The sequence below is a fragment of the Lynx canadensis genome, chromosome B2 (assembly GCF_007474595.2).
Source record: "Lynx canadensis isolate LIC74 chromosome B2, mLynCan4.pri.v2, whole genome shotgun sequence".
NCBI lineage: Eukaryota > Metazoa > Chordata > Mammalia > Carnivora > Felidae > Lynx > Lynx canadensis.
Window position 1 is genome coordinate 37,730,026 of NC_044307.1, and position 15,681 is coordinate 37,745,706.

Below are 15,681 nucleotides of genomic sequence, written 5' to 3' on the forward strand. Positions count from 1 at the left end.
AATTAAACCCAAAGCAAGCAAAAGGAAACAATAAATGTTTCAGTGGAAAGAAATGAAACAGAGCATACAGCAACAACAAAGAATCAACACAGTATCTTCTTCGAAAAGACCAACAAACACCTACTAACAACCACGAGTGAAAAAAACAAATTAGAATGTTGGTAATATATTGAGCCCCACTCCATAAGCCCCACCTCCACAAGACTGTGAAATATGCAAAGAGGTTAATTGATTATCCTTTTATAAAGATCAGAAAATATTATTTGATGATCATTAACTTGCCCAAAGTCATAAAGAGATAAGTGAACATTTGATGGCAAGGGAAATAAAGAGTGGTACAGGGAAATTCATTCCCAGGACTTAGCAGACAAACCACGGAAGTAAGTCCCAAAGGTTATACAGAAATAGAAGCTTAAATAAGAAAAGGGAAAGTCTCCATAATGGATAATATATGCCATTACCTCACAGTAAAAAGATAAAAAAATAAAAAGGAAAGAAAGAAAAGGAAAGGAAGGAAGGAAGGAAGGAAGGAAGGAAGGAAGGAAGAAAAAGGAAAATACCAATAATTGATAAATCTTCAGTTTGGCCAAGAGTAAGGGAAAGAAGACTAAGTTTATTAAATCAGGAATGATAGGGGGAAACATCACTATTGACCTGACAAAAATTTTAAAATATCATAAGAGAATACTATGAACAATTATGCCAACAAATTAGATAACCCAAATTAAGTGGGCAAATTATTAGCAAGAGACAACTACTGGAAGTGACTCAAGAAGAAACAGAAAATCTGAAGAGAACTATAAGAAGTAAAAATACTGATTTAGTAACCAAAAACTTCCACAAAGAAAATACCAGGGCCAGATGGCTTCACTGGTGATTTCTACCAAACATTTAAAAAATAACACCAATTCTTCACAAACTTTTCCAAAAAATAAAAGAGGAGGGAGCACTTCCCAACTCATTTTATGAGACCACTATTACCAATTCCAGAACAAAGATACCACAAGAAAAGAAAACCAATATCCCTTATGAAGATAGAAGCAAAAATCTCAACAAACTACTTTCAAACAAAATCCAGCACCCTATAAAAAGGATTATGCACGGGGCGCCTGGCTGTCTCCATTGGTTAAGCGTCTGACTTCAGCTCAGGTCAAGATCTCATGGTTTGTGAGTTCAAGCCCTACATCGGGCACCACGCTGGTGGCATGAAGTCTGCTGGGATTCTCTCTCTCTCACCCTCTCTCTCTGTCCTTTCCTGGTGTGCTCTCTCTCTCAAAAATAAATAAACAAACTTAAACAAAATTAAAACTAAAAAAAGGATTATGTACTATAGCCAGGTGGATTTATCCCAAGAGTGCAAGGTTAATTATATATGAAAATTAACCAATATAATATGCCATATGAATAGAATAAGGAACAAAATCCGCATAATTATCTGAATAAGTGCAGAAAGGGCATTGAAAAAAATTCAATACTCTTTCATGATGAAAACAAGAATAAGATGGAATAAAAATTTATTCAAACTAATAAAGAGCACCTACCAAAAACCCACAGCTAACATCATATTTGATGGTGAAAGGCTGAATGCTTTCCCCCCAAAGATCAGGAGCAAGACTCTCACCACTTCCATTCAGCACCGTATTGGAGGTTGTAGACAGGGCAGTCAGACCAGAAGAAGAAGTAAGATAATTTCTATTTGCAGATTACATGATTTTGTATATAGAAAGTCCTAAGAAGTCCACCAAAAAACAAACAAACAAACAAACAAAAACTATTAGAGGTAATAAATGAGGTCAACAAGATTGCAGGATATAAGATCAATATTTAAAAATTTAAAATTTTTCTATACAATAGCCAGAGCCATCCAAAAATGAGATTATACGTGCAATTCCATTTATGGCATCATAAAGATACTTAGGAATAAAGTTAACAAATAATTTCAAGACTTATACATTGAAAAGTGCAAAACATAAATGAAAAAAATTAAAGAATACCTAAATATATGGGAAGACATCCTGTGTTCATGGGTCAGAAGACTTAATATTGGTAAGATGTCAGTATTCTCCAAATGGATCTACAGATTTAACACAACCCCCATCAAAATCCCAGCTGCCTTTTTTTGTATAAATTGACAAGCTGATCCTAAAATTCATAGAGAAATACATAGGACACAGAAGGACCAAAACAGTTTTGACAAGGAAGAACAAAGCTGTAGGTCTCATACTTCCTGAATTCAAAACTTACTATAAAGATACAGTAATTCAAACAAGATGGTGCTGGCGTAACAATAGACATATATATCCATGGAATTGAATTGCAGTCCCATAAATAACCCCTAACACATATGCCCAAGTGATTTGCAACAAGGGTTCCAAGCTGTTGGATGAGGGAAAAGATAGTCTTTTCAACAAATGGTGCTGGAAAAACTGATATCTACTTTTAAAAGAATGGAGTTCGACCTTTATATCATACCATATACAAAAATCAACTCAAAATTGACCAGAGACAAATGTAAGGGCTAAAACTATAAAACTCTTAAAGAAAACAGGAGTAAATCTTTGTGACCTTGGATTAGGCAGTAGTTTTCTAGATATGACGTCAAAAACGTAAGCAATAAAAGAGGCAATGAATAAATTGGATTTCCTCAAAATTTGAAACTTTTGTGCTTCAAAGGGTGCCATCAAAGAAAGTGAAAAAGGCAACTTACAAATGAGAGAAAGCATTTATAAATCATAGATCTGACAAGGGTCTGGTATACAGAGCATATAAAGAACCCTTACAAGTCAACAATGAAAAGTCTAATACCCAATTTAAAAGTGAGCAAAGAATTTGAATAGATATTTCTCCAAAGAAGATATATAAATGACCAACAAGCACACGAAAATATCATCAACATCATTAGTCATTAGGGAGATGCAAGTCAGAACTACAATGAGATAACCACCTCACTCCCAATAAGATAGGTTGAAAGAAAAAGATGGGCAATAACAAGTGTGGGTAAGGATGTGGAAAAATTAGAACTTTTATGCATTGCTGATGGGAATGTAAAATGGGGCAACTGTTTTGCAAAACAGTCTGTCAGTTCCTTGAAAAGTTAAACATAAAGTTACAATATGACCCAGTAATTCTACTTCCAAGTATGTAATGAAGTGAATTGAATATATGCCTGCACAAAGACTTATACACGAATGTTCATAGCATTCGTGTTCATTATTCATACTAGCCAAAAATTGGAAACAGCCCAAATGTCCATCAGCTGATGAGTGGGTAAACAAAATGTGGTCCATCCATGCAGTGGACTGCTACTCAGCCATAAAAAGGAATGAAGTTGTGATCCATGCCACAACATGAATGAACCCTGACAACATTATGCTAGTAAAAGGGGACAGAACCAGAAGCCACATATTGTATGATTCCATTTATATTAAATGTCTAGAATAGAGACAGAAAGTAGATTAGTGGTTCCTGGTTGGGAGGGGTCATGGGGAGTGACCACGAATGGGTGTGTGATTTCCCTTGAGGGTGATGAGAATGTTCTGGAATTAGATGGAAGTGATAGTTCCACAATGTGATGAGTAAACTAAAAAACATTGAATTATATACTTTGAAAGAGTAAATTATACTTCAGTTTTAAAAGTTTAAGGAAAGAGTTATTGAGCACCTACTGCGTGCCCCCACTGTTCAGGTGCTGGGCTAGCCACCGGGATCTAGCTCCTCCCTTTCCTGGGGCTCACATTCTAGTGTGGGGGTAAAACAGACAATAACCGACAAACAAGTGAGTATATACTATGCTAACAAGAAAAGTACATAATCTGCTAAGAAAGAAGCAGCATGAGGGACAGAGTGATGGGAGAGGTGTGCTGTTTTACATGGGGTGGACCAGGGAAGCCTTGCTAAGAGGGTGAGGAAGATCTGCAGTGTGAAGGAAGTGAGGCAGTGCAGCTCTCAGGGGGACATCTTTCAGGCAGAGGGAATAGCAGTGAAGCTGGAGTGTGCCTGGGGAGCAGGCCATTGCAGCTGGAGGCTGAGCGGGGGAAGAGTAGTGAGGTAAGGGGTGTGTGTGTGTGTGTGTGTGTGTGTGTGTTGTGTTCATGCAGTGTGTGTGTAGAGTGTGTTTGTAGTGTGTTCGTGTGAGTTTGTGAGTGTGTGTAGTGTGTGTTCGTGAGTGTGTATGTAGAATGTGTGTAGAGTGTGTTCATGTAGAGTGTGTAAAGAGTGTGTGTGTAGAGAGAGTGTGTCGAGTGTAGAGTGTGTAAAGTGTGTGTGTGGAGAGTATATGTGTAGAGTGTGTACGTGTAGTATGTGTGTAGAGTGTGTGTGTAGAGTGTTTAGGTGTGTGTGTGGATAGAGTGTGTGTAGAGTGTGTACATGTAGTGTGTATGTGTAAAGTGTGTAGGTGTGTGTGTAGAGTATGTGTAGAGGGAGAGTGTGGAGAGTGTGTACATATAGTGTGTATGTACAGTGTGTAAAGAGTGTGTGTGTGGAGAAGAGATAGTGTGTAGAGTGTGTATGTGGGGTATGTGGAGTGTGTAAAGGGAGAGAGAGAGAGAGAGAGAGAGTGTGTGTGTGTGTGTGTGTGTGTGTGTGTGTGTGTGTGTGTGTCTGCAGTGGGGGCTATTGTGTGTGTTTAGAGGCTGTAGCTAAGAACTTTGCACTGGATTTTGGGTTTTGCTGTGAATGAGATGGGAAGCCATCAGATGGTTCTGAGTAGAGCATGGACATGATCTGATTTAGGGCTAATCCCTCTGTCTGCTGGGGGAAGAAGAGCTGGTAGGGAACAAGAGCAGGGGACAGGAGTGCGAGTGAGGTCACACTGGTTAAGCTTTTGCAAAAATCTAGGCGAAAGATGATGGAACCTTGGGCCAGGGAATGAAAGTGGAGATGTGGAGAAGTGAGCAGATTCTGGGTGTGTTTTGAAGGGATGCCTCTAAGTCTCCTCCTAATCCATTCATGGATCAATATTAGAAAGTCAGGCCACCTGAATGGAAAGCAGCTCTTCCTTTTCGAAGGTGTATTTCAGAAGAGTTGGAAGGAGACAGGAGATAGACTGTGGCTCACACTCAATGTGTTATCACTGTTTGTCCCTATCAAACCTTCCCCCCGTTGACCAACTGAACATTTGTGTGTTCTTCAAATGAAAGGCTCAGCATCTCTTTGAATGATCCAGAGCCTCCTCCATTCAAGTTCCACCTCCCTTTTCTTCTCCTTTGGTAGGTTGTGTGAATTTTTCTCGGCTTTCTCTGGGAGCAGTGCCTGGTTCCACCTCAGCCTCTTGCAATTCCTGATTCTTCAAGCAGTGCACTGATATCTACAAAATATCTATGACAATCCTCTGTCAGGCACCCTTGCAAAGTTTCTCCCTGTGACCCTGAGTTTATGAATAGTCTCTAATGTTGCAATTTACAGAGCCTCACAGAATCTCTGTCCATTAGCCATGCAGTGCTGTTCAAATGATGTATGTCCTGACAACTTCTCTGGTTCCTGACATACTTCCTCCCACGCCATAAATTCCTCCATCACTTATAGCCTCCTCTAGTGGTTCCCAAGTTAGCCTCACTGTTTTCCCTACCACAGTGCCCCACTTCACTGAGGATCCAGGCTCATCTGGGATAGCAGGGCAAAAACATTCACTGCTTCGCAGTGTCTCCACTGACTTCCTTTTCCGGCCCTGAGATCATGCCCCTAAAACTCAAGGAAATTGGGTCTACAAAAGTTTGCTTGAGAATTAATTTCCAATTCCAGTTTCACAAGCATGATTCAGAGACTTCTTCATTTAGTGAGTTCATGTGGCACGGTGCAAGTGGGTTCTCTGCCTGGGACCTCAAATGCACTAAAGAGTCTAAACAGCGGATTCTCCCCTGAACTGTAGTCATACTTCCGATCTTGGAGTGGCCTCCACTTTCTCTTCATGCTTAGTTCCAAGGTGGTGATCTAATCTAAGGAGCAGTTACCCCTGAATACAGTCCTCCTGGGGCTGAGTTGCCTTGAGTTCTATCTCGGAAAATAGACAATCATGCAAACAAACCCAAAATGGACAGAAAGCACTGCAACCCTGACATCTTAAAAGAATAAAAACCCAATTAAATTTTCACTGAAGCATCTGTTAAAACACCAAAGAAAGATCCTAATCAAAATATACAGCAAAACTCAAAAATCCTCTTTCCCTCTAAATACCTGTGATCACCTCATTTCCAAAACCCCCAAACTCTCTAAAAACTCAACCTCGTGCCCTTTGTATGTCTTCGCCCTCAGCTTTCCAGACAGTGCCTCCAGTTTCTGTCCCACTAATTTCTCTCATCAACACAATCAAAGGCCACACCTGTTTGAGTAACAAGGGCCCTTGTTAGAAGCCATGGAGGGAGGGAGGCCATGACCATTGAGGAATTATTTTTTTTGTCCCAATCCTGTTACAAAATTTACATCTTATCACAGTGGTCCTTCTCCTATGTTACAGAATGCAGAACTATCTCAATGGGGCAAGGACAAGAGGTACATGCTCGGAAGCTGATTCAGGTGTCCATGCAGCAGGTGGGTGACAAGGACAGCTACTCCTAGTGCATCATTCTTGCTATTAGTCCTCTGGACATCAGGTCTACCTGGGACTGCCACAGTGATGGCTTAAGCATTCTGCCTGTGATGCTTCATCATTTTCCTTTTTTTTTTTTTTTAATGTATGTATAGTCAACCTGTGATTACCAATGGATTTTAAAGTTTTTAATGTTTTTATTATTTGTTTATTTTGAGAGAGAGAGAGAAAGAGAGAGAGAAAGGGACGGACAGAGAGGGAGAGAGGGAGAGAGAGAGAATCTCAAGCAGGCTCCACGCTGTCAGTGCAGAACCTAATGCAGGGCTCAGTCTCACAAAATGTGAGATCATGACCTGAGCCAAAATCAAGAGTTGGAAACTTAACCAACTGAGCCACCCAGGCATCCCTGATTACAATTAATTTTAAACCACAAGCTGGTTTGCTCCTGACATCCCCACAAAAAGCTTGTTTTATTTTCTATAGTGTAAGCTCTATCTTATTTTCACTAAATATTTTTTTTTTGACAACTTGGCAGACACGCTTTCTGGTTTCTAGGAATGGAGCTCTAGCAAGTCTTGGAATTTGACAATCAACATTAATAGATAGCGCTTAAGAAGTGACAGGCCGAGACAGTTACATTTCAATTTTTGGTTAAAGTCAGACTTTATTCTTTTCATTAGTGGATAGTTGCAGATGAATAAGAAATACTTGAAGATGTTATGTTTAAATATTGATGATGGTTTTTATTGAAAATTGCAAGCTGGATGGAATCTTGAGAAATATTTTCCATCACACCTAATAATACACAGGACATTAATTTTCTAGAGATGCTTGGTTGATAACAATTTCAGCTGTGATAAGAAATCGTACCACTTACAAAAATAAAGTAAGATCTCGGTTTCTTTTTAAGCTTTTGATCTCCTAATGTCTGTAGCAACTTTGGTGCAGCTTTTTCTTGGGAATTAATGACAAGAGAGGGTTAATGAGCTAAGGCTCTGCTTGGGCCATCAAATTCTCAAGTTAGTCATTAATTCTCAAGTGCCCTAAGCCTTTTTCTTTATCACTTAATTATATTCAATAATCTATTGTATCTAATTTATATATATCAAGGCAGTTACATATAATTATTTTTACTCAGATCAAATGATTCACTCCAAGGAGTGATTTGACAGTTTAATTCTGGGCCTTAAATAGTTTCTTTAGTTTCCGTGAATGAGAAACTTCTAAATTTCAGCGGTACATTCACACTAACCTTCTTTGGAATATTAGCTTTTATAACTTCCACGTCCTGTTTCTCAAGGTGGGATAAGTATGGATAATAATGACATTTTGAGAAACAAACAAACCAACAAACAAACCAACAGCCCATGAACAGGTACAGCCACATTGCCCCTTGAGGGCCACCAGATTTTTGAGGTGAAACTGACATTATGGAATACCCAGCGAGTAACTGGATCCCTGCGGCACAAACTAACTACGAAGTCCATCTTACTCTGCAGCCCCCTGTTGTCTAGACGAACACGTCCCCTTTGCTGCTAAAGCCGGTTCGAGTTGTATTTTCCCTCACGGTAGGAGGCATAACACACAAGAATTACCGTCTATTTACTGCGCTCACTATTTTGTAGCTGTATTGATCTGATCTTTATATCAGGGTATCAACATGTTGTCTGGTTAAAAAAAAACAACAACCTGTGTTCTCATAGAGCAGCATTGGCTATGTGACTTATATTGTTAAAGACAGTTTTAGCAAGTATTAAGGTAGTGAGTGCTTAGTACATTTCGTGGCTTTGGGACTATATGGGAGCGGTGATGACAACAAATGTTTATTTTACATTATGGTAGCAGAAGTCATCACATGTATTGTCTCCATCTTTCATGAGATAATGTGCATCTCTCTCTGTGACTATGGATGATTTGGTTCGGAGGTGAGTCAGTTCCGATTCATCGTAGGACGCGTTGTTACAAATTCCAAAATACCCGTTCCTACCATTAGATGGTGCACACACTGTACTTACACAGGGCTTCGAGCTTTCATTTCTGTTTCCTTCTGAACCTGGGGTGGCTGAGTACTATTGTTTTGAACCCACTTGATTCCAAGTAACCAGATTTACCAGTAGCAGAAGAAAATGTTTGTATTGACATAAAATCATCTTACCAAAAATAGGTGCTCAAAACAGTATTTACATGCGCTAAGCAAAGGGTTTTTTTCTCAATCGTACATTTTGTTTTCTTAAAATTGTAACAAAAAATTACAAGATATTAATATGAAATCATTTTTGAATACAGGGTGGCTGGGTTTTACTGCAAAATTGTCACCTTGGCCTAGAATTCATGGAAGAATTGCTAGAGACGTTAATTACCACGGAAGCCAGTGATGACTCTTTCCGAGTATGGATAACTACTGAGCCCCATGATCGATTCCCAATTACATTGCTTCAGGTTTGTTGCTGTGACATAAGTGTCTTTTCCTTGAGAGTTGTTTAAATAAAGATGACATCGTGGCGTTATTGAAAGATGAAACCACAACAGGGATTTTGGTGCAGTAGAGTCTGTAAGATCTTATGTAATAATGGTCAAAGTCTTAACTATAACCATCTATATTATATAGGAACTATTTACACAGAAGAGTTATAAGACTCAGTAGTAATTCATGGGGTTTCAGCTGTGATTGATGTCATTCGTTTACACAGTGCTGAATTCTAGCCAACATACCATGTACCGTAAGCATACTGTTGTCTGAGGGATTGTAATTTCTATTTTATCCTTGACAATAATTTCTAGAAACAAAACTACTGTTTGCTTTTTACGACAGACTTCTCTCAAATTCACTAATGAGCCGCCCCAAGGCGTACGCGCGGGTTTGAAAAGAACATTTGCCGGAATTAATCAAGACCTTCTGGATATCAGTAATTTACCCATGTGGAAGCCGATGCTTTACACAGTAGCATTTTTACACTCTACTGTGCAGGTAACTTCTGAGAGCAGTTTGCACATTTAGGGGATGCTAATACATTGTTTCTCTGCTGCACTGTCTGCTTACCTCACCCTGCTTTTTCTCTCCTTCGTGGCTCCTTTCCCCACCTGGCATAGTATCTATTTGTCTATGTAGTTAAATGTTTTCCCTGCTCCTGCCCCTCACTCTGGCCATGGGAGCGTAAGACTCTTGAAGGCAAAGACTTTGTCTTTTTGTAACTTCTCAGTCTCTCTGGCCATAGGAATATCTGGGGCATTTCTGGAACTCAGTAAGTATTTGTGAGATGAACATGGTTATTTAGATAGAAATTTGGTTTTCAAAGTACCTATGCTGGCCAGGAGTTATATGTACTATATCATGTAATGCTAACAGTCACATTTCTCAAGGTGAGAATGGTGTATCACCATTTTAAAAAGGAGAAAATTGAAGTGCCTGGGTGGCTCAGTCGGTTGGGCGTCCGACGCTTGATTTTTGGCTCAGGTCATGACCTCATGGTCTGTGGGATTGAGCCCTGGATTGGGCTCTGTGCTGATAGCAGAGAGCCTGCTTGAGATTCTCTCTCTCTTTTTCTCTGCCCCTCCCCCACTCATGCTCACTCTCTCTCTCTTTCAAAATAAATAAGTAAAAAACTTTTAAATAAATAAATAAATAAGCCAGAGGACATTGATTGAGAATATGTCCAGATGTATAAATAAATTAATGAAGATAGTGGCACTAAAGCAGGAACAGCTACTATTTGCTAGATGCTTTTCATAGATTATTTAACCAGTCTCACTGCAATGCCTGTAATTCTCCTCAGATTCTCAGGAATTTGTTGCTTGGACTGTCCTAAATAACAGGAGAACTAGACACAGGGACAACGCAGCCCCAGCCTCACTCCGGGTCCATCCCCCCATCCCTTTAGTGTGTGGCAATAAATTAACCACGTCCAGGAAAAATTAAATAAAATAAAAATGAGGAAATTGAGGCTTGGAGAGGTTAGGGTAACTTCATAGGTGGTAGATCTAGGAGTCAAGCCTGATGCTGCCTGCCTCGGGCGGTGGTGTGTTTTGAGCCAGCCAGCGAAGGTGATGGTGACAATGAGAAGAGTCACAGTGGTTACCTGTCATTTTCAGGTTGTTTACTATTTGCTTTTACCATACACTTGTATATTAATTTAGTAATTTTATGACTTTGCAGCCATACGGTGTTTTCATTTTGTTATTGCTTTGTTCTACATTTGATTTTATATTTTGTCCCATATTTGAAAGCTGTATAATTTTAATGTGCTTGAGTCACTCCTTGATTTTGGAGAGAGATGAACAGGCTCCTTTAACCCCTTCTACATTTCCTCCTTCCCTGAGGCTGGAGTGAGGACAGAATGAAAAACCTGGCTTGTACTAGGAGGCCTGCCTTAGCTGTGCATAGTGGCACACAGAGCTTCACCTCCTCTCTCCCCTCCTGCCCAAAGCTGGAGGGGAATTTGGTGCTCATCCAAGAGAATACTGGGCATATTTACCCTCAGGCTCCTTGTCCCTGCCACTCTGCCAGGTTCCCTGCTGCCCAGCAGAGAGAGCTGTGTAGAGGAGACATTGGTGTATCTCCTGTGCATTGGCCCCCTCCCCCTGAGAGAGTTAAAACCAGGTTAAACACTTTGTGGGTGGTTATTTTTACCAAGTCCCACTGTGGCCTTTGGATTGTAAATTACAGCTTTCAAGTCACTGAAGCCTATTTCATACATTCTTATCTGGGAATTGTTTGCTTTGCTAGGCCTTATCATACTCTAATACAAATATTACTTTAACTCTGTTATTTAATTCCCAATTCGCAAATAATATATTTTATGATTCTGTTCCCAGTAGTGATGATTCAACTCTTCCACTGAGCTTATCATGGGGAGATGATTGGGGGTATTTTCCATATGGTCAGTGGGGCAACCTGTGTTTTTGTGGCCATTATCCAAGTGCTAAATAGAAGAACAACACTGGGGCCGTGGTCCAGTCATGGGGTCAAGGAGTGTTTGCTCTTAACATGACATACATTTGGATTAAAACAGCAAAAAGTCTCCATTGCTAGGGCTGTGAAAGTAAAGGTTGAATGTCTCTTAAAATACAGTCATATTGCGGTAAAATCAATTAGCTATGTGGGGATTGTTAAGTTATATGCCTCTCAGGACCTCTGTTTCCTCATCTGTGTGTTTAGAGTCAGAAGGAGGTGATCTTTCAAGATTTTTCCCATTTCTAAAATTCCATTATCAAGTTCTGTGACTGCACAGGGAGCACAAATAATCCAAGCATAGCTTCCTCCGTTCTGTTTTCCTCATTTGCAGAAATATTTACTGTGATATTGCCTAAATAATTTGTTTTGCTTGTTAGGATGGCACCTACCTGATAGGAAAATGCAGGTTCGGGGCGAGCAACGTCCACATGGCCCAGGAGCTTGTGAGAGAAAATCTCAGGCTGGCCCCAGACCTGCTGAATCAGAATCTGCATTGTAAGAAGATGCCCAAGTGATTCACGTGCACATTAAAGTTTGAAGTGAAGCTGCTACAGGAAGGACGTTCTGGGTTGGAATGATTGTGACTTAGATTTCTCTAGTGTTGGACATAATAGCCCAATACCTGATTTGTTAATTGACTGATTGATTCCTCCAAGTTAACCTAGTTATCCCTTGCTCTATACAAACATGATGCATATGCATTTGTCCTTGCAGAGACTGACAAAAAGAACAGGGAATTGGTTCATGTCGCACGCTCTGAAGCTTCAGGGCTGCGTAGGGGTTCGTGCTGGAGCCCATCACGAGTCAGAACGCAGAACCTGGTGGTGAAATAGCAGTCAAGTGCAAGAACTGTGTATCCCCCAGTGCAGTTTCCCTTACTGAACTGTGCTTTGGCATCATGTCATCAACTCACCCCTGCTCAAGGGCATCATGTGTTATATGGATCTTGCTCATTGTTACAGAGAACAAAATGAACACCCCTCCTCTCCCATAGAAGGGGAATAGACTTGGCTGGTCAAGGACAACTGTCTTGGGTGGCATAGTGAAGGGTGTGATTTGTTTTGTTGTTGAGGTAGGAGCAGGCTTACCTAGTAGGAGGAGGCCATGGGTGCTTCCATGGGAACTTACAGAGATACACAAGCCAATTCTGCGCCAAACCCTTCTTGCCCCAGACCCCCCTGGGCTTCCCTCTCCTCTCCTCCAGGAACTTACCGTACACATATGCCAGGAAGTTACTGCAGCAACGGCGCCCTTACCACAGTTGGGTGATGTCTCTGCTCTAGCCAGCCAGCTCTTCTGCCCTCCCAGAGAGAGCCCAGCATCCCCAGTGCTTCAGCTACATTTGGCCACTACTCCCTGGGGGCATTTCTACATCCTCTTGGAGATTACTCTCAATGGAAGCTTCCCTCTGGCCTTAGTATCTTCTCTCTATGATACTCCAGTGCAGCGTCATTCTGGGTTTCAGAGCAAGGCCACATTCACCCTTTAGGATTTTAATTTTAAATAGGTCTTCCTCCAGAGTCTTGGTCTTTTGAAACTCAATAATTACATTTATGGTGTCCTCCCACAAATTCTGCAGTATTCTGTGGAAGGTCAGAATGGCACCTCTGGTTTTTTCCTGTTGATGGTCAATGTACCATATTTTGTTTGAACAGTGCATTGGACCCAATGAATGTCTAATGCGATGGTTCTCAGCCATTGCCTGGGCCATAGAGTCCCAGGGAGGAGGCAGCAAGGTGGGGTGCTCAGTCCTTTAAAACACTTCTTAAGTGATTCTAATACGCAAGAAGAATTGAGAATTGAGAATGACTGCCAAACATCCACTGCCCTTAAGATAGGAATCCTTGGGGTGCCTGGGTGGCTCAGTCGGTTAGGTGTCCAACTTTGGCTCAGGTCATGATCTTGCAGTCTGTGAGTTCGAGCCCCCTGTTGGGCTCTGCTGACAGCTCAAAGCCTGGAGCCTGCTTCTGATTCTCCGTCTCCTTCTCTCTCAGCCCCTCCTTTGCTCACATACACACTCTCTCTCTCTCAAAAATAAATAAATGTTAAAAAAAAAAAAAAAAGACAGGAATCCTTCATCATCTTCATGTCCTTTCCATGGTTTGGAGTTTTTCTCCTCATCCCCTTGGCTAGCCTACATTGAGGCCCATTTGGGGGGATTTTTCTAATGGTTTATGTACAAGTCTGTGAGGTTTTTTTGCTGGAGGCATTGGTTAGCAGCTCTTGGGGCTTGCAGTGGCAGTTGCAGACTTGGATATTTTCTCCAGGATCCTAAAAATAATTAAATATTAAATAAAAACGGCCACATGGAACAGGGCCCAGGTTCCACTGCCAGTAGTTCTTCCTTCAGAAAAGTGTTTTCTTCTCCTACATCTTGTTTTCTTTCTCAGGTTGGAGCCTTGACAAACATCTCCTTCAAGTTTAATGGTGCATATGAAGTTCTGGCTTTGGGGAGGCATGATTGCAAAGTTCTTAGTTTAAACATCTTCAGAATAATTTCAGTAATGTGATTCAGGCTTAGAGAAAGATCTCTCACGTTTTGCTTGATGGTTTTTCCCAGGGGTTCTGGCCATTTCTGTTCATTATTTTCACATTTTAAAGTTTCCCTGCTGTTGTGTAGTATGGATTGCATTTTTCATTTTATGTTAACTCCAGTTATTAAATAATCAAGATGTGGTGCTCCAAAGAGAGCCTTGTTTTGCAGATGCAACTGAAATGGTTCTGTGTTGGCCTGTGGGAGCTGGGCTCGTTGGGATGAAGTAGAATCTAACATAAAATTGGAAATGGCTTTGACATCATTAAGATGATGACTCCATTGAGCAACTTTTCTTCAGCGTCCAAAGGAGGAGTCCAAGTTTTGCGCATTTCACTAGCAGTTCTGTGTTTTGAAGATTCTTTGGAATAGAAAGAAGGAACTATATTGGTCAAATTCAGTAAAGGGTAGACTAGTCTTCCTAAAATCACCACTTTCCAACTTAATAATAAATAATAACTCCCTCTGTTGAATCAGGTTTTAGCTCTTTGCCCTGACATTCATATCTGTCTACATTCCACGCCTGAGTCATCGTATGAACACATAGTTCCAGCTACTTACCTGAGGTCACTGTCTGCTGTAGTAGAGCAACTTACCTGCAGCCTCTTGCTGGATGAATCACAAGCTTTGTGTTTCCTCTCTTTGCTCATGGTCTTTGCCAAAACCCAGCAGTCTTTTCTCCCTGCTTTTCAAAGGCCAGCTTCAGTTTCATTCTTCCCAGAAGCCTCTGATTGAATGTCTTCTTCTTCTTCTTATCATCTGTTAAATTCTGACAGTTAATTATACTCACTATCACATTGTCCTCTAAGGCTTATTTTCTCAAATAGATTAAAACTTCTTGAAAATACATTGATTTTAATATTTTTCCATTGTCTCACATAGGACTCATCCCATAGTTTCAAAAATACTAATGGGACTGAAGAGATTCAGTATTCCAGGCAAATCCCCTTGCTTTTGAGCTTCCAAATGAGTTCTTAGTTCTCCCAATGGCTTGATAATATTCCAAGGTGATAATTCAGGGTTCTTTCTTTATTGTCACTTAAATCACTGAGTACCAAAAAAATTGTGAGAAAATGAAATGATTTCCTTTGTGAAAGAAAAGTCACTCCCCCCCCCGCAAGATTTTCTCTTTTTTTTTTCCAAGATAAGCTAATAAGTCTATGACTTTAGTGAACCAACCTAAAAAGTAAATGCTTTAAATGAAATTTGATAGTAAATAGCATAAAGTGAAGTGAGTCTCAGCATTTGGGGCAATTTTCAAAGATCACATTTTAAGGAGCAACAGAATTGCAATGGCTCAGTGCATGTAAATGGGAATGTTTCCATAGAGCCAATTTAAGCAGCTTTAGTAATTGGAAAGGAAGAATTATTTTTCATTCAGTCTCTTGTCTAATTGAACAGTAAATTTTAAAAATTAAGTCAAACACAGGTGAAACTATTTTAGAGTTGATTCTCTTTTTTAAAAAAGTGGGAAAACATTTGCATCTCACCAATAAGTGGTTAGCTTTCTTCTCTTTGAAGACTTCAAGATGGAAGAAATTCCAGAGACTCAAGGCTTAACTGAATGCATTTTCATATTAATATCCCACAGACCCTCCCAAACCCACTCTTGTTCCAAAATAACCTGGAGGAGGCTCAGCTCAATGTTTGTGGGATCCACTCAAAAAATTC

General features: G+C 40.3%; 1 protein-coding gene across 1 annotated transcript in view; it reads left to right on the forward strand.

Annotated features, from left to right (window-relative positions):
• Nucleotides 1-15,681, forward strand: part of DNAH8 (dynein axonemal heavy chain 8) — a 310,125-nt gene that overhangs the window by 237,724 nt on the left and 56,720 nt on the right. The window contains 3 exon segments of the mRNA XM_030314553.1: nucleotides 6,455-6,528; nucleotides 8,813-8,965; nucleotides 9,339-9,494. Of these exon segments, the coding sequence (XP_030170413.1) occupies nucleotides 6,455-6,528; nucleotides 8,813-8,965; nucleotides 9,339-9,494 (383 nt within the window).